Genomic DNA, 19797 nt, shown 5'->3' with positions numbered 1-19797 from the left:
CAATAAAGATGTTAAAAAAAAAAAAAAAAAAGGGAAGCTGACCAAATGTGAGTTTGGGCATAAAAGGTGTCTATTAAAATTAGCATCATTTTTTCCTCAGATGTGTGGTAGCACTCACTGGTGAAGCTATATGCGTGTTTTTCTTGTGGGAAGGTTTTAATTACAAATTCAATTTAGTTAAAAGATAGAGGACTATCAGATAGTGTGTTTTTTCTTGTGTAAATTCTAAGTTGTATTTTTCAGTATTCATTTCTTCTAATTGGGCATACAGTAATTTAAACTATTCTCATTTTTAATTGTAATGTAAAATATACATATATAGAAAAGCACACAGATTATAAATTTACAGCTTGATGAATTTTCACAAACTACACACACTCATATAACCGCCACCAAGATCAAGAAACAGAACATTACTAGCACCCTAAGCCCACAAAATAAACATGTTATTTTTTTATACAGTAGGTGTTTGTTTAGATTCACTCACAAGTTAGCCATTTTCTTTGCTCACTATTTCTTTTGGCCCATAGGCCTTCTTTCTAGGATTCTTTTCCTTTATCCTGAAGTATATTTCTCAGAGTTCCTTTCCTGGGGGTCTGCTGATAGCAGATTTTCCGTTGTGTTATCTAAAAATGTCTTAAATGCATCTTTACTCTTGAAAGATAGTTTTATACTTTTTAGTTCTAGGGAGACAGCTATTTTCTCTTAGCACTTTGAAGATAATAATCCTCTGCTTCTGGCTTCCATTATTGCTTATGTGAAGTCAGCTGTTTATATAACCCCTGTTAGTAAATATTTTGGTTTTACTTTCAGGATGCTTTCAAAATAATTTTGCATTTGTGTTTTGAAGTTTCACTACAATGTGTTTAGGTGTGCGTTTCTTTTCAGTCATCCTGCTTGAGGTCTATTGCGCTTCCTGAATCTAAGAATTCAGCTGTTACTTCTCTAAATTTTCCCTTTCCCCCATTTTCTCTATTGTGTCCTTTTAGATCTCCCATTTGACATAACTGGAACATTCTTACTCTGACATCCTTGTCTCTTAACCTGCCTGTTATATTTTCTATCTCTTTGGTTTTCTATGTTTTATTCTAAGTAATTTCCCATTCACTAATTTTCTCTGCAGTTGTTGTCTACTCTCCTGTTTAACTCATCCACTTTTCTAATTAAAGATCTTCTATTTTTAATTTCTAGAAGTTCTACTTTGTTCTTTTTTTTAAAAAAAAATTCCTGGCCAATTTCGACTGTCCCTGGTTCCCTTATCGTATTTTAAATAGTTTTAGCTTTTAAATATATTAAAGATACTTATTTGCATTTGCTTCTGCCTGGCACTACCAAGCCAAGCATACTTTTAAACTGCATTTTTAGGCTGGAGCTTTCTCATGCTAGTTGAGCAGACCTAATTCTAGCCCTAAACTTGTATGAGCATGAGGACTGGTCACTTCTGTCTCCAAAAAAATTCTTTTACTTTTCCACCAACTTAACCATACATTAGAAATTATTGATAAAACTATATGTTAGCCAGTTTTTTAAGGTGGCTACATATGGGAGGGTTTCCCTGTGAATCTAATCTGCCATATCCTTCTATGTTTTATTTTACTGCTCTATTCAGGCTCCATTATCATAGAGATCCAATGACTGAAGTTTATAATATATCAGAAATGTATCTATCATATATTACAGGATCTTATATTTGAATTGCAGAAAAGACAACTTCCCTTCATTGTTCTAAATTGTCTTGGCTCTTTTTAGACAACTATTATTTCATATGTTTTAGAATCTATTGTCAAAATAAAAAATATCTATGGGGTGTTGACAGGCATTGTATATACATATATACATACATATATATACATGGAGAGAGAGAGAAAAAGAGAGAGACAGGGAGAGAGACTCTGTGTAAAATTTGGTTATTTACAATATTTAACCTTACTATCTTATCTGCATATTTCCGGTTAATATATTTTTTAGGTTTTTTTTTTTTCTTAATTAAGAGGGGTTTTTTTCAGTTATAACTTCCATTTAGTTATTTTGGGATTACTAGTTATTTTGAAACACATGTTGTTTTTAATACCCACTTTGTACAAATGGCTTAATAGTTCTTAAGGATTTTTTGTCATGACATGGAAGCCTGCCAAAAACAAGCAACAAAGTAATGAGTGCCTCAATTAATGGCTTATTTTCAAAACATCCAATAGTACAAGGATCATTTCTGCTTTTCAGCCTGGGCAGCCCTCAAGGAGAAAATGCCAATGGCTCTTCTTTCCCCTTAATGTTTGGAAAACAAATGAAGTCATGGTGGTTCTTAAGGCAAACAAGCAAAAAATCTTGAAACGTATTTCTTCTAGGAATTCAACACCTCTTTTTAGAACCTACACGTTGTATGCTTCATTAAAGTATAGTTCTCACTATTACTAATCAGTGTCATAAAGGAAATACACAGCTGTCGCTTTCTAGGGTCACCGTCCAAATTAACAACAAAAGTCCACCCCATCTGCTACCCCTGGTCCCCCGCATGACAGTTTAACCTCACCAAAAAATATTGCAAACGCTAAGAGGCAGGCCACTTTTCTGAAACGACGTCAACTTACAATCCTTCAAAATTCAAAAACTACTTCTTTTTTCCTTTTGTCATCAAGACTATCACCACTGCACATCCATCCTGGTGTGTCTTTTACATTTTAGTAGTTAGGTCTCAGCAAATATTCCTTGAATATTAACTGCGAGGCATTTTGGATGAAAGTTAGGAGTCCTAGGATTAACTCTAAAACCTATAAAATAGAATAAATTACACACAATGTGTGAACAAGTGAGCACTATGTATTCTTCGCTGAAAGGTTTTTTGGGGTTGTTTTTTGGTTTTGGGGGTTTTTTTCCCCTCAAGAACCAAGTTTGTTTTGGCTCCCTGAAACACTGATTTCCCTCAACAGTCATTTAGAAAACAAGACTTAAAAACATATATACAGAAATACTTTTTTTGGCTGGAAGATTATAATTGCAACATAAGACAGGAGATCCCAAAGGAACCTGAGACATTGCCTTGACCTGATTGGAAAAAAGATCCAGGCGATTAGTGAAAAATGTTTCCTGTATCCCTCGGGTGTGTGCATCTGGAGCGGCCTCCCAGCAAGCAACCGCAGAGACCTCTGTGGTCAACCAGCGTTTGTCGTCACCAGCGTAAAATCGTGAATGGTTTCAGCTACCGCCGCTGGTGGGCGCTCAGGAAAAGTGACTGCCTACTGCCCTCCAGGCTACGCCCCCGGTTTCCTGGGTTACTAGCCTCCGCGCTCCTCCCAAGTTCTCTTCCGGGAGGCGGCGATCTTACGTTCTCGGCGCGTGACGCAGCACGCTTTGCTATAAATATGTGCCGCCGGCCCTCGCTTTCTCTCTGATCGCGCTGCCGGCGTGCAAGATGGCCGTGGTGAGTGACGTTGGTCTCGCTGGGAGACTATTACTCCGATGTAGATGATTTTTGCAGCTGGCGAGCTGGGAGCGTCAAACTCTAGGTCGAGGATAAAAATGGAGACTTGGGTCAGGAACACAACCAGGATGTTAAGATTATAAGTTTCTGACTCCTGGCAACTGCCATGTGGTCTGGAGGAGTTCGAGCTGGGCCCAGAATTGGGTTAGGATGGGCGGTCGTGGGAGCGCAGGGAAGGAGGAGGCACGACGGTGAACGAGGCTAGTGGGACAGAATTTGGGCCATTGCTTTTCTCCCTCGTGCTTGGTAACGCCGATGATAACCTGTTTATTTGCACTAGGAAGCAAATGTGGGTAATTGGGCAGGCCCGGTCGAATGGCCTTGCCAGGGCGGAGGGGGACCCGAGACACTCAACTCCCGGGATAGCCGCGGTTGCAGAAGTTTCAGAGAACTTTAAAACTAAGTTGGGGAAGAAGTTTCTTCATTATCTCATAACGAGTTTTTTTTTTTAAAGGTGAAAGCCACGACTCTTAAATAGGAAAGGAACATGCTTCAGAGACTTTATTTATTAATAAGGGAACCAGTAATACGTTAAAGCCGGTCCAAAGAACATTTGATGTTAGGGTAAAATTGCTGGGTTAAATACGAAAGTAGATAATGTCCAAAGCCCTCTGGGCTTATCTCTCCCCCCAGATAAATTACTTGCCTTTCTGAAGTTAACTGATGCCCCAACAAAGGTATAAATTAACCAGGCAAGGCCAGTTCCTAGTCTTCTCTTTTACCAGTTCTAAGTTCGGGATAAATTTTTTTGGCACAAAGTATGCCACTGCCTAAGAAAACAAACTGGCTTTAGTGCTTGGTATCCATTTGGTTGGATTTTACGTGTAGCCTTATTCCGCGGTATTGGCCTAAAAGTTTTGGGTATGGAAAACTTAAGTAATACATGTTTTAAAAAAAATTACCAGATTAAAGGTATCTCTCCCTTCTCCTTTCCTCACCCATAACAGCATTAAGGATTGAATTCCCTACACATTAGTGGGCAGAATATCCTATTCTGGCATGCAGCTGAGCTTGGACTAGGTGGTACACTACCTGTTTCCCCATCTGCAGTGGGCATGGCAGTACTAAAGTAGTGCCTTTAGTCATTTAAAATTGAACATCTGTGGTCTGGAAAATATCAATAATAGAAGCCCACAAAACTTAAGTCTTGATAACTTGAACAAAATGGGCCTGGTTAGCGGTTCAAACCAAGCTAGGTGGGTATTTTTTAGTTTTAACTTGTATTTTTCAGTTTTAACTTGTAGTAGAAAGTAGATTGATTCTCTTATTCTTTTCCATTTGCAAAATAGAATTCTTTGGAATCTTCTGATGAAGGAAACTAGCAGTAGCTCAGCATATACTTTGCGCTTTCTTGAGCTTTGCACTTGTGAGGCACTTATGTGGTGAACGGGAAATTTCCATCGGATTTCATGAAACTTGATTTTAACCAAGTTAATGAGTGTACTCCCCCTACACATAGCCTGGTTAAAAAAAAGTTAGGGTATATCTGATAAGTATTAAGCAACTTTTTTAGAATTTTGCACCATTTCATGTATATAGCCTCATTGTACTATACTGCACTGATACAGATCTTTGATTTTGTATATAAAGTGAATAAATTCTTGTAGAGAGCCATAATTATATTAACTTTCTGTAGAAGAAAGACAAGAAGCCTAAGAAGTCAACCTGGAAGTTTAATTTGGACCTTACTCATCCAGTAGAAGATGGAATTTTTGATTCTGGAAATTTTGTAAGTATCACTCTACTCAGCTTGTTTTTTTATCATCTTAAAAATGAATTGAGTATGTAATATTTGATTTTAACCTAAGCTCTGTTCCTAGGGTACCTTCCCTAGTGAATATCTAGGGTTTTCTTCCCTAGTGTGGCATTCTTTCCATTTTAAAATAGGAACAGTTTCTACGGGAGAAGGTTAAAGTGAATGGAAAAACTGGAAATCTTGGGAATGTCGTTCACATTGAACGCTTCAAGAGTAAAATCACAGTTGCTTCTGAGAAACAGTTCTCTAAAAGGTTGGTATTTGTTTTCCATGGTATTTTTTTTTTAACAATGTTGGGTGCATTAATATTAGAATACGTTTGAAGAAACATATCTGTTGTGTAACTTGGGAGTAGCGTCCCAACTTTCTTAGTTTTGGTTGTCTAGTAGAAGCAGCCAATCAAAGGTAAAGTCTTTAACGTTGATGTTGCAGCCAGTTTTCGTTTATTCAGCTTACTTGGCAAATAGTAAATAATACATGGCAGCACTGTTGCAGGACTGAGTAGCCTAGCAGTGAACCAAGCAGACTAAGTACCCACTACCAAGGAACTTAAATTATAGTGGAGAAGAGAGAGAATGAAATGCAATATTAAGTAGTTGATAAGTGCTGTGTAAGTGCATAAAGAATGTTGATGTATAAAGTGGTCAGGGGAAGCTTCATCTAAATGAAATGCAGTAGTGAGCCATGCAAATTAAGGAATTGATTGTTGTGGCTGAGGAAGATTGATGGTGGAAACTGAAGACTTAGGAGCCTTTTGTGGTAGGAAGTGGTGGCTTGGATTAAGGTGGTAGCAGTGCATGTTAGCTGTGGTCATGAATTAATCACTAGGTATTTGGAGATGAAGTATCTGTCTTCAAGGATCTTATAGACATGCAGATAATTGTTATAAATGCAGTACTGTAACTGTTACATTGAAGGTAGAGATTGGTAAAGCAAGAATTTGCAGAGAACCTGAGAATAAGCTTAGCCTTGCCAGTGGAATGAAGTATTTCTAACAGGGAGCAACATTAACAAAGGGCAGGGAGGCTTGAGACGAATGCTTGCGAGTTCAGGATTGCTGTAAAATGTGAATGGTGAGAATGGCTGGAACGGTGAAATTAGGCCTGCTGTAAGCTTTTTTATAAGGACTGAGCCATATGCTAGTGGCAAGACTGGATAATCTTAAACTTGTGAATTGGATTCACCGCTGTTGACGGGTTGCCTCTTGTTTATCCAAGGTGGGATTAAGGTTAGGGAGGTTGATAGTGGGGAAGAGAATGTTGACATTTTAGTACATAACATTTGAAGAATAAGATCGTATATTGTTTAAAAAATCTAATGTGGCAGTAAGACTGAAGAGGAAACTACTATTACGCTCTTAAGCATGAAGTTTATTTGGGGAGGGGAGAAATAAGGGTTTTGATAGGGCATAAACTGATTTTAATTGGGGTTGAGATGCTGCCATATTTATATCCCTAGCAACCTTGCTAATGCTTAATACAAATGAAAGGAAAGATTTTGGAGGGAACTGGGAACACAGAAGACGAATATGACAGTGCATATTTTATATAATAAGCCTTTACACAGTATTTTATGAAATTCATGTCTTTATTTTAAAGGTATTTGAAATACCTCACCAAGAAATACCTTAAGAAGAACAATCTTCGTGATTGGCTTCGTGTGGTTGCATCCGACAAGGAGACTTATGAACTTCGTTACTTCCAGATTAGTCAAGATGAAGATGGATCCGAGTCTGAGGACTAGATGAAGCCATCCCTTTCAGGGCTTTGCTTGCTAACAAAACAAAAGAAGTATACAAGAGAAACATCTGGAAATGGACCTTCAGTTTATCAGTGAATAAAAAACATTACTCTGTATGTTAAGCATTCATCTCTTTGATTTAAGTGTATGATGTTTATATGGTGCTGGCTTTCCTTTAATACTTTTGTTTGTTTGTTTTTCTTCCGGCGCGGGCCTCTCACTGTTGTGGCCTCTCCCGCTGCGGAGCACAGGCTCTGGACGCGCAGGACCAGCGGCCATGGCCCACGGGCCCAGCCGCTCCGTGGCACGTGGGATCCTCCCGGACCGGGGCACAAACCCACGTCCCCTGCATCGGCAGGCGGACTCTCAACCACTGCGCCACCAGGGAAGCCCCCCTTTAATACTTTTTTTAAAAAAAATTTATTGGAGTATAGTTGATTTACAATGTTTTGATGGTTTCGGGTGTACAGCAAAGTGAATCAATTATACACGTGCACTCCTTTTCTTTTTTAAGATTCTTTTCCCATATAGGCCATTACAGAGTATTGAGTAGAGTTCCCTGTGCTATACAGCAGGTTCTTATTAGTTATCTGTTTTATGTATAGTAGTGTGTACATGTCAGTCCCAATCTCCCAGTTTATCCCCACCCCCCACCCCCGCTGCCCTTATCCCCTGGTAACCATAAGTTTGTATTCTACATCTGTTACTCTACTTCCGTTTTGTAAATAAGTTCTTTGGTACTCATCTGTTGTTTTTTTTAATACTTTCTGTAAGCAGTATTTAAATAGCCTATAGCTAGTGGAATTTCTTCCAGGATTTCTGAAGTGTACTACTTTTACAAATGTCCTTGAGTTAAAGTATATAGTGAAAAAATGAAGCACAATTTTGGGTATAACTTTATATAATAAAGTATTTAAATTCTCTTGACAGTCTCAGATATCGTTGTACAGTTTATAAATGAAATCCTGAGTGCCTAGAACAGTTCTGGCACATAGGTGCTCAATATTGAATCCCTCCTGCCCTTTGCTTCAAAGGAGCAACTTTCCTAATTAGCCTAAAGGCTCTATGAGTTGAGCATAGTACTGCTCTAAACCAGCTTGCCTATTAGAGGTCTCTGGCCAGATGCCTTGTGGGCACTAGAAACTCAAAACCTTCAAATCTGAACTCATTATCTTGCCCTGTTTCTGTGTTCCTTGTCTGAATAATTCACTCAGCCAGTTGGAATCTTCTCTCTCCTCTCAACCCCCCTCCTGATCATGCTAAAAATGGTGGTCTTCTGTTGCTTAAAACTTTTTAGTAGATAGACCGTTTATCCCAAGTAAAGCAACCTTTGAGAGCTCTAAGCAGCATGGTTTGTCAAAATCCAAGTTGTAGATGAGAATTATGGGAGCCATGTAAGTTTACTTGTCCATTGGTCCCAAGGTAGTATTAGTACCTCAGGCATGGGCTGTGAGTCCTGATAGTAGAATCATGTTGCCAGATCTTGAGTATACCGACCTAATACAGATGAATATAATTGGTTTTGGGAGTGTTAAAAGTTTAATTCTCTTAAGACCTTGTTTTAAGTACTCACCAGTGTTACACAGCAACTCCCTAACTCTGCCCCATTTGAATTGTTCAGGTTTTTCACCAGTAGTTACTGACATCCTACTATGTACTTGCTCTTGAGCATAGTGGATGCAATGGAGAAAAAACAGCCTGTTTCCAGGTATGGTGAGGGAAACTGTCCAAATAATCGTGTAAAGTACAACAAAGAAGAGGGGTTTTAAAAAGGAATTTGATGCAGTCAAGGAAAGTAACTGAGGGTGTTTGAGCTGACCTAGAACAGGCCAGGTAATCTCTGGGTAAACAGAAAAGGGTGTTGTAGCCAGAGGGAACAGCATAGGTAAAATTCTTGGGACATTGAGGATCTGGTTGGCATCCAGTGCATCTGGAATGGAATGATTGGTTATGAGAAGAATCTGGAAAGGTAAGCAGAAACCAGCACATGCAGGACAGAAGTTGATGCTTGCCTTTAATCGAGAGAAATGGTAAGCTACTGAATTTTAAGTGGAGTGTAATGAGATGAGCGTTTTGAAAAAGATGAGTGTCTGCATTACGAAAAATGGTTTTCAGTGGCAGTCATTGGATGCAGGGAGACAGGAGGCTTATGGCTGTATCCATGATGGTAGGTAAGAGGTGTTGGAGATGGGAGAAGTAGATAGATTTTAGAGATTTTTCAGAGGATAAAATTTGTGGGACTTGGTGATGGACATTGGTGGAAAGGGAGAAATGTCAAGGATGACGTACAGTGGGCTTAGATGGTGGCATTTGCCAAGTTTGGTAACATTGGAAGAAGGCAAGAGTAGGTTTAGGCCATGCTGAATTTGAGGTCCAGAAGGTGTCAAGCATGAAGTTGAATATAGCGTAGCTTTAGAGCTCAGAGGAAGGATCTAGGTGAAGATGCCTGCTGGTCTTGTGCACACGGGTAGTACTAAACAGTGGGCATGGGTGAAGCCGCCTATGGAGAGCGCAGAGTGAGGATCAAGTGTTGCAAACACCAGCTGCCTCCTTAATTTCTCCCCTAGAGTAATCTTTCAAAAACAGTTAATTTAGCATTTGATGTTGTGTGCTAGGACCTGGGTACACTATGCCAGGTAAGATATGCATGCCTTTAAGGAGTTGGCAGGTTAGTTGAGACAAGCGCATTCATTTAACAAATTTATTGAGAGCAACTGCTTGCTAGCATTGGGGGTACTGCAGTACAAAATAGAAACATTTGTCTTCGTGAAGCTTATACTCCAGTGGAGGAAGACAAAGCAAAATGTATGATACATGGTGGTAAATGTTACGAAGGAAAATCAGAGATAAGGGATGTAGGGAGGGAGGCATGTTGAATTTGTCTATAGGGTCAGGAAAGGCTTTACTGAGAAGGGCTCAATTAAGGAAAGACCTGAAGGAGCTAGTGGATCCAACTAGATACCTGGGGGAGAAGCATCCAGACACAATAACAGAACAAAGGCTCTGAGGCAGGAGTGCCTCTGCTACATTCAAGGAACAACAAAGGGGCTGCTGAGCTGAGTGTGTGGTGGAGAGGAGAAGGATGAGGTAATGCTAGAAAGGTGAAGGGGTATGTGTGTTGCGGGGTGGGCGGTGATAGGGGAGGGTGTGTTATTTCCGTTATGCCAAGCGTAGCAGATTAAAACAGTGAACTTACAGTTTCTGAGGATCGGGAATCTAAGGAGCAGCTTACCAGGGTGGTCCTCGTTCAGGGTTTCACGATATTGCTGTCAAGCTGTGGGCCTCTGGCTGCAGTCATGCAAAAGTTAACAAACTACTGCCTCTTTTTGTAAATAAAGTTGTATTGGAACACAACCATGCCCATTATTTTTTGTTTGCTTACAAAGGTAGAGTTGAGTAGTTTGCGTGCGGTAGGGACAATATGATCTGCAAGGACCAAACTATTTACTGCCTGGCCCTTTAAGAAAAACTTTCCTTTAGGCTTAACTGGAGCTCAAGGATCAGCCTCTAAGCTCCCTCCCGAGGTTGTTGGTAGGAAAATTGAGTTCCTTGCCAGGTGGGCTCTACATGGATCTGTTCATGACATGGCAGCTGGTTTTTACCCAGAATGAGTGATTCACGGGAGAGAGAAAGCAACCAAGGTGGCAACTGCAGTGTCTATAACCTAATCTCAGAAATAACATGCCATCACTTCTGCTTTATTCTATTGATCACACAGGGCTACCTTGGAACAGAGTGGGAGGGGATTACATAAGAGTTCAAATACCAGGAGGTGGAGATCATTGGGGTCACCTTCAGGCTGGCTACTACAGGGGATGGCAAGTAGGGGGAGCTTTGTAGACCACTGAAAGGGCTTCAGCTATTTTTCTGAGTTCTATGAGGAGCTACTGAGAGACTTTAGCAGAGAAGTGTCATGATCTGACATTTTCAATGAATGATTATAGTGAAGTATTTTGTTAGTCTATGGTAAATTTCAGAAATTCAGAGAATCTCAGACTAGGCATTCTGGGCAGGTGACTTCACAGTTTGGAAGTTGACTTTATTTTGAAGGGCTGAGAGAGTCTCGGATTGCCTTACAGGGTCTCTGCATCAACTGGAAATTGGCTTGTTTTTAACATTATTGTTTTTATTTATTTTTAACTTTTTATTTATTATGGAGAAAGAGAAAACTTATTTACTCTGTGCTCCTATCTACTTCCCACACGCCCAGATTATTTTAAAGCAAATTCCCAACATATCATTTCACCCATAAACTTCTGTTTGTTTCTCTAAACTTTAGTATCTAAAAGATAAGGACTCTTTAAAGCTAACTACCATACCATTATCACACCTATAACAAATTAACAATATTTTCTTATATTATTCATTGTCAAATCAGTGTTTAAATTTCCCCAAATAACTTTTTAACTGTGCAATTCAGGGTTGTAATTAAATAATGGCTCTTAAACCTCCTTTAATCTAGAGTTTTTCTCTCTGTTTCTGTCTCTCTCTCTGCCTCTCTGCCTCTCTCCCTCTCTCCCTGTTCCTTTCCCAATTTATTTGTTGACCAAACTGGCTCATTTGCCCTGTAGAATTTCCCACAATCTGCATTTTCATGATTCCTCACCTCCCAGCCTCAGTAGTGTCATTTAACAAATTCCTGTGTCCACTGTGTTTCCTGTGAATTGCTAGTTCTAGAAGCTTGATCAAATATTGGACTGAAGTTTGATTTTGGGGGGCTAGAATACTTATAGGTGTCATTGTGCACATCTGTTAAGAAGTGTATGATGTTTGATTTCCTCTTGTCACGTTAGTACCACTGAAACCACTGCCTAGGTTCATTATTTCCCTAGAGGTGTCCAAATGGTGATACTCTATCATTCTTTTAAAATTTATGGGCTGAAATACCCTAGAAGAAGTGCCCCTCATCAAACCCAAGCTACAACTATAAGAAAGATAGGATAAGTGCTTCTTTTCTTTTATGTATTACTTTTCAAGTTAATCTCCAAGCAGATTGATTCTAAAGGTGATCAATGAGGGGTTTTGTTTCTTTGGTTTTTTTGTTTGTTTTGTTTTATTTTAGTGTCATACTGAACCTATGGTGTAAAAGTATTGAATATTTGGTATGTTCTAATCCATTGTAATTACTTTTATTGACTCAAATGGTTCCATTTTGACCAATGAGAGCCTCTTCAAATTGGCTCCTGAGTTTTTTTTTGACATGACCTCAGTAGTGTTTTATTTCTTCCATGGTTTCTGACATGATAACATGTTCCAGGCTCTTCCAAATTTCCTTCCCCAGATCTGGAATCATCCATTTCTCTAAAGAGCTCTGGATCATGTTCCAGGTGTCAGAGGTGCTCATTGCTACTCGTTTGATCATTGTTTCTAGACATATTCAGTGGACAGAGAAAGGAAATATATTTTTGTTTTTCAAGACAGTATAGTATACTTAATGAGTTTATACTGATGCTTCCAATTCAAATTCAGGATGACAGGGTTTTTACCTCATCTATTGCATAGACATATTTCCTTTTTCCATGCTGAAAATTTCAGTGACACCAACACCAGTACTCGTTTGCTTTACCTTACAATCCACACATAATAGTCTCAAAAAGGCAATACCAGCATTACTACCTATAATACTTTACAGTTTAAGATTGTTTCACAGTTCTTTTTGTCCTTACGGTATATCCACTAGGAATGAACAAAGTCCTATGTTTTAAAGTCACTGGAGATGATTCATCTCTCCATGGCTGTGGCACAGACTTGATACACGGGTTCATTTATTTCATTTTTGTTTTGATTTTTAAAGTTTGCTTAAAATCTTTTTATGTTTTATAATTCTGTAAAATATTTACAAGTTTCCAAAGTCCAAAACAAAGTATGTGTCTAGCTCCTGTATTAGTCCCCTCCATTCAGTTTCATCCCTTCCCTTAACAGGTAGCTATTTAAAAAGGATATTTTGGTTTATCTGTCCTTTTTTTTTTTCTTTTTTTTTGGCTGCGTTGGGTCTTCGTTGCTGCGCCTGGGCTTTCTCTAGTTGCGCCAAGTGGGGACTACTCTTCGTTGCGGTGCACGGGCTTCTCATTGCGGTGGCTTCTCTTGTTGAGAAGCATGGGCTTTAGGCATGCAGGCTTCAGTAGTTGTGGCGCACAGGCTAAGTAGTTGTGGCTTGTGGGCTCTAGAGCGCAGGCTCAGTAGTTTTGGCGCACAGGCTTAGTTGCTCCGCAGCATGTGGGATCTTCTCCGACCAGGGCTCGAACCCGTGTCCCCTGCACTGGCAGATGGATTCTTAACCACTGCACCACCAGAGAATCCTCCATCCATTTTTAAAAAGATATGCACCATTAGTTAAATGATAGCTTACTGTACTCACTTTTCTACACATTACTTTTATTTCACTTAATAGTATTGTGGAGTCATCGCTCCCACGTGGATGCACTGAACTTTATCCAACCAGTTCTCCACGGATGGGCATTTGAGTTGTTCCAAGCTTTTGCTACTATAAATAGTGCTGCAATTAGCCTCATGCACATGCCTTTTCGTATTGTTGCCATCAAATCTTTGGAGTGGATTTCCAGAAGTGAGATTCTTAGGTCAAAAGATAAATGAATGTATAATTTCACTATATATTGCCAAATTTTCCTCCATGAGGGTTTTACCATTTTACCCTCCTGCTGGCCTTCCCACCAGCAACATATGGAAATGTCCATGGACTCACTAACAGATTTTGTCGTCCAGTTTGGGTATTTTTGTCTGATGGGTAAGACATTGTTTTCAGGATAGTTTAATTTGCATTTCTCTTATGAGTGAGGTTGAGTGTAATAAGTTAAAGACCATTTGCATTTCTTTTTCTGTGGGCTGCTTGTTTATATCTCTAGGATGTATATGGGATTCTTGGTCTTTTTATTCTTTCTTTTTTTAAAGTTGTTTATTTTTGGCTGCATCAGGTCTTAGGTGCTGCACGCGGGCTCTTCGTTGTGGTGCATGGGCTTTTCTCTAGTTGTGGCGTGGGCTCCAGAGTGTGTGGGCTCTGTAGTTTGTGGCACGCAGGCTCTAGGTGAGGCGCATGAGCTCAGTAGTTGTGGTGTGCGAGCTTAGTTGCTGTGCAGCATGTGGGATCTTAGTTCCCCGACCAGGGATCAAACCCACATCCCCTGTGTTGGAAAGTGGATTCTTTACCACTGGACCACCAGGGAAGTTCCTTATTCTTTAATTTTAGAAGCTCACTCTATATTAAGGCTATTAAACTCTTGCCTATGATATAACTTGCACATTTTCTTTTTAATTTGAATCTTTTCCTTATATTTATGGTATTTTTTGTTTTATCTTGTTGAAGTGTTATTTTTCTGCAATTGAATCCTAATCTTTTCCTCATTGTTTCAGAATTTTTGAGTCAAGGTTGGGAAAGTTTTCCCTTTTTCCAGGTTATACAAGAATTCATTCATGTTTTCTTCTAGTGCTTGTACGGTTTTATTTTTAAAATTTAGGTCTCTGTTCTATTTAGAATTTATCCTGGTTTACAATTTGAGAAGTAGATGTAATTTTACCTTTTTTTCCCCCATGTGGCTACCCATTTATACCATTACCCCTGATTAAAAAGTGCTCAGGAAGTTTTGGGCTTCCCTGGTGGCGCAGTGGGTGAGAACCCGCCTGCCAGTGCAGGGGACACGGGTTCGAGCCCTGGTCTGGGAGGATCCCACATGCCGCGGAGCAACTGGGCCCGTGCACCACAACTACTGAGCCTGAGCTCTAGAGCCCGTGAGCCACAACTACTGAAGCCCACGCACCTGGAGCCCGTGCTCCACAACGGGAGAGGCCACCGCAGTGAGAAGCCCCCGCTCGCCGCAACTGGAGAGAGCCCGCACACAGCGGCGAAGACACAACGCAGCCAAAAATAAATAATTTATAAAAAAAAAGTGCTCAGGAAGTTTTGATTAGCATTAATTTTCCTACTTGTCTGGAAATCCTTGTTTGTGGTTATGCTGAAGTGGAGAGTCTATATTTATAGCTTTAGTGTGCCGTTCTTTTACAAGGTGGATGATTTAAATGCCAGAAAGGCCACTTTTAAATAATGTTTTGCAGTATATAAAGGAATTTCTCTTCTCCTTTGACCCTTCAGCAGCCCTGTGTGATAGAACATTACCTTCCCCATTTTGTATGTGAGCATATGACCACTGGCTTTCCCAGGATCACACGCCTTCCACCTCTCAGTCCTCAACCCAGTGGTCCTCCTGCCCTAGGGCCGTGCCACTTCTTCATCACACAAGGCCATGGTGAGGCTGAGATGTAGTGGGGGAACACTAATCTGGGGGTCACAAATCCTGCCTCTGCTGCCTACAAGCTGTGTCTCCTTGGACACACCTCTTTAACCCCCTGGGCCTCAGTTTCCTCATATGTACGCAAATAAATGGTTGAAAATAGATCAGCGTTTGTCAGACTTCAGTAATGCCTGCCTCCTTTTGATAGATACAGATACCTCATGTTTCCCTGCCCCAGTTCTGATTGCCTTCCCCATGATATGACTGATGTGTAAATATCCCCACCAACCAAGGGTTTTTGGGTTTTCCATTCCAAAACACAACGAAGTGAAGTCCCTCTTTGACTTTTCCAAATATAATCTTATCATGTCGAATACATGTTTTAAGGCACACAAGCTCCTCGAGATATTCCCCCCTCCCACCACGATGAGGCACTCTCTAAAGGAAAAACCTGCCTTAGAGTTATATGGTTCAAAGAACCAGACTGGGAATCAGGGATCTGCCATCTCAATTTTGATTGATTGGATATGTTTTCTCCCAAGGGAGGGAATCAGTGACATAGGCTGCTCTTGCCCTATCTCGGAGGTTGGATGGTGCCCACATATGTCATAAATGTCAGGTCATTGATGACTGTTCTTCCAGGCCCTGTCCTGAGAGCTGTACTCGCAGAAGTACAGTGTTCTCTGTATTCAAGGAGCCCACAGTTCTAATGGGGGAAGCGACTTTACAGTTTCAGTGAAGTGTGGTTAGTGCCAAAATATGGATATCACAAGATGCTTTGGAAGCACCTATACCATAATGAGGGGGAAATGGAGTCCATGAAAGCCTCCTGGAAAGGGTGACTGAGCTATCTTTTTCACTGCTGTGGCCTCTCCCGCTGTGGAGCACAGGCTCCAGACGCACAGGCTCAGCGGCCATGGCTCATGGGCCCAGCCGTTCCGCAGCATGTGGGATCCTCCCAGACCGGGGCACGAACCCGCGTCCCCTGCATCGGCAGGCGGACTCTCAACCACTGCGCCATGGAAGCCACCATGGGAAGCCCTCTGAGCTATCTTTAAGGAAGAGTGGGAATTAATGGGGCAGGGAGAAGGAGGAAGGAGTTCTAGGCTGAGGAAGGATGGTGATGGTGGCGATAACACGTAGAGGGCCGTCTGTTTCACAGTCTTTTACATACATTTCATTTGATCTCTACAGCCATCCTTCAAGTTAGCTATTATTTCCCTTTTACAAGTCAGAAAACCAAGGGCTTAGAGTGACAAACTGTCTGCCCGTGGTCACACAGCTAATAAACTCCAGGTCTGTCTGACTTCAATGGTCATACTGTGTAAAAGATTTAGTGTAAAAATGTTTCTAAACTTCTCTCTCTGCTGGGCAGTTCTTTCTCATAGTGATACACATTCAACTGGTTCCATTCAGCTGCTCAGGAGAACCAATATTTTGTTTTGTTTTGTTTACTGCTTGAGACCCACAAACTGGCTTAAAGCGGTTGTCTGGCACATACCTTTGTTGCAATAAAGTCAATCATGGGAGCTGGCCCACTGCTTTCTAGAAGCAGCATGGAAGATTCCATATTTCATCACTCCTACACTTTTCTTCTAGGCATGAAACAAGCTTTTACAGTGAGACTTTTTCTCTTTCCTTTCAGCTGAGATCCCAAAAACTGAGAACAAAGTTAAATGTGTCAAGTTTTCCCACTTCCAAAGTAAGGTGCTTATAGTCTCTGTAGAGCTTGCAAAGGAGGTGCTCAGATTCCAGTTTTACAAGCCTTAGTTCACTACCTACGTCCAGGACCTATGAGAAGTTGAAGACTCCCGGGTGTTTGACTCATCCTTGAGAAATTAAGGCCCACGGTAGTGGCCGGAGCAGTTTACCTACAGCAGAGCAATGAGAAATGCATGTCCACAGATGCAAGGATGAACAAATGTTTCTCTGGACCAAATGTGGTCCATGAAGAAGGACCAGGCCTGGGTTAAATTTTTGTCTGCTTAAGAGGACTACTTGGGAGAGAGAGGGGACCCCAAACAAAAAGAATCTGTGTAGAATGAACCACCAAGTACTCAGAGGCTACAAGTGGTAAGTGAAAGTTCTAAGAAAAAGCATTGCCTATGCCACAAATGTTGTAGATAAAGATTCTCAGTGATAAATCTTTGAGAAATTCAGATATGTATTGTCTACTGAAATGGAAACATACAACATAAAAGTTATGAGTTAAGTTTCATTCATGGACCTTACTGAGGACTATAGCCCAGGAAACAGCCTCTCAGACAGCTTTGAGGAATTGCTCTGAAGAGGTAAAGGAGGAACCAGGATATAAGGGTTTTTGCTGTAAAAAAACATGTAGTCGGGCTTCCCTGGTGGCGCAGTGGTTGAGAGTCCACCTGCCGATGCAGGGGACACGGGTTCGTGCCCTGGTCCGGGAAGATCCCACATGCCGCAGAGCGGCTAGGCCCATAAGCCATGGCCGCTGAGCCAGCATGTCCGGAGCCTGTGCTCCGCAACGAGAGAGGCCACGACAGTGAGAGGCCCACATAACGCAAAAAAAAAAAAAAAAAAAAACATGTAGTCAAATGTCAAAAGATTATTGCTATTTACAAAGAACAGACATCTCAGATTAATGATTTTAGTGCTTTTCTATGTATGGGAAGGTGCAAGAAGCTGGGTTCATTGAAATTATTCCTTAGATGTGCATCTTAACTGTCTAGGGCTAGTATACCAAAGCACAGAATATTTCCTGTTTTTCTCCATCCTGAATTCCCCTAAGGGCGACTGCAGTGGCTAATGGCTTAACCCCTGTAGAACTGGAATGGTGGACATCGTTCTTTGTTTACAGTATCCTTTGAGATAAAGAATAAGGCTTGAACTTCTTGTCCAGAGAACCATGCCACCAACCGTTGCTCTTAAGTCTGACCTTTCTACCCTTACCTTTTCTCTGCCAGCCCCTCCATTTCCAGCCCGACCCAGGAAGAGCCAGAAGCAGCTACTGAAGTTGTATGAGGGGCACACTTGGAATCTCCTGGCACACAAACTGATACCACCACCTCTTCCTTCTGCTTAAGCTGCACTATAGGCATTTTGACCCTCTGACAGAATTTTTGGTTTACTCATTATCCTCCCTCACGAGACTGTGAATACCTCAAGGTCAAGTTTTTCTCTCTGTGCCTTTCTATGTAAAGAAATCTGTATAACTACAGATGAATCCCAAGCCAGATCATAGACAGGACCTTTCATTCATAAATGTGGAAGGATCAACTAAAGGTGACCCAAAATGAATAAAACGTCAAAGATAAAACGACTGGATGAACAAATGGAAACAACTGGTCTAGATATAGAAATGCAAGGAAATGATGAAGTTTCCCTGAGCCTAAGGAAACTTGGATCTTCATATTAAAAAGTCTGACTGTAAGCCAGGCAGAATGAAGGGAAAAGCTCAGACTTAGACACACCTTGGAGAAATTTTAGAACTCCAAAGTATAAAGAAAAAATCCTAAAAGCTTCCAGAGAGAAGACAAAACGAAACAGTTTACCTACAACAAAAATAATTTTGAAAGGGACTTTTTCAGGGTATTATTAAATTTAGCAGCAGGCAAAAAAAAAAAAAAGCAAACATTATTTAGGGCTTCCCTGGTGGTGCAGCGGTTGAGAGTCCGCCTGCCGATGCAGGGGACAGGGGTTCGTGTCCCAGTCCGGGAAGATCCCACATGCCGCGGAGCGGCTGGGCCCGTGAGCCATGGCTGCTGAGCCTGCGTGTCCGGAGCCTGTGCTCCGCAACGGGAGAGGCCACAACAGTGAGAGGCCCGCGTACCGCAAAAAAAAAAAAAAAAAAAAAAAAATTTAGCAGCAGGAACAGCTGGGTTTTAGTTCTAAGATGTGTCCCTCATTTAGTTCTAAGCTGTTATTGAGAGTCCTTTCCTGTTCCTGGGCTTTGTGTCCTCTGTAAATGAAGAGACTAGACTGGATGATTTCTGGGGTCTTTTTCAGCTCTGACTTGCTGCCAATTCTTGTTGCTCAGCTGCAAAGCTGACCTCAGCACTGGAGCTTACCCCCAGTGCACCCCACCAGGCCTTCCTCTCCATGACTGCAATCTACACAGCAGATTTTTTTTTACTGCCTTATCCTTTAAATGAGCACAGTGCCTTTGCTTCCTGGACACCTGCTGATTCATTAACTCAATCTTATTTCTTGAGAACAAGAATAGTGTTTTCATGTATAGTACCCTATAAATAGAAAACACACAGTAAATGTCTGCAGGATCAATCTATCAGCAAACCTTTACGGACATCTGCCGTGTGTCTTGCACCATACAAAATTATGGAATGCTGAGAAGACCATTCAGATCTTTTCCTCCAGTGTATATAGAGTGTGTAAAACAGGACTGTAGCTCCATATGAGTGTAATAGGTAGTACGACAACAATAACAACAACAAAACACATGGGAAATGCACGGTTAAGCAAAATTAAACATTTCCTCACTTTGGGACTTTTCAGGTCTTTATTTGTAAATCTCCATGCGTTGATTTATAAAAATATACAGGGCTTCCCTGGCGGCACAGTGGTTGAGAGTCCGCCTGCTGATGCAGGGG

At 41.0% G+C, this 19797-nt stretch overlaps 1 protein-coding gene across 1 annotated transcript; it reads left to right on the top strand.

The window, feature by feature from the left end:
* Positions 1–3353: 3353 nt before the first annotated feature.
* On the top strand, positions 3354–7090 carry RPL22L1 (ribosomal protein L22 like 1). Its single transcript, XM_067738019.1, has 4 exons — positions 3354–3418; positions 5115–5207; positions 5366–5487; positions 6833–7090. The coding sequence occupies exons 1-4, from the start codon at positions 3410–3412 to the stop codon at positions 6975–6977; spliced, it is 369 nt and encodes a 122-aa protein (XP_067594120.1). The 5' UTR covers positions 3354–3409; the 3' UTR covers positions 6978–7090.
* Positions 7091–19797: the final 12707 nt, after the last annotated feature.

The sequence above is a fragment of the Pseudorca crassidens genome, chromosome 5 (assembly GCF_039906515.1).
Source record: "Pseudorca crassidens isolate mPseCra1 chromosome 5, mPseCra1.hap1, whole genome shotgun sequence".
Taxonomy (NCBI): domain Eukaryota; kingdom Metazoa; phylum Chordata; class Mammalia; order Artiodactyla; family Delphinidae; genus Pseudorca; species Pseudorca crassidens.
Note: the sequence above shows the minus strand (reverse complement) of the source record. Positions and strands in the feature narration are given on the sequence as shown.

What these genes read in the sequence shown, in the direction of transcription:
- RPL22L1 (XM_067738019.1), top strand. An exon ending in TTTTTGATTCTGGAAATTTT is followed by an intron (nt 5,208 to 5,365) that starts GTAAGTATCACT and finishes ATTTTAAAATAG; the next exon opens with GAACAGTTTCTACGGGAGAA. An exon ending in GAGAAACAGTTCTCTAAAAG is followed by an intron (nt 5,488 to 6,832) that starts GTTGGTATTTGT and finishes TTTATTTTAAAG; the next exon opens with GTATTTGAAATACCTCACCA.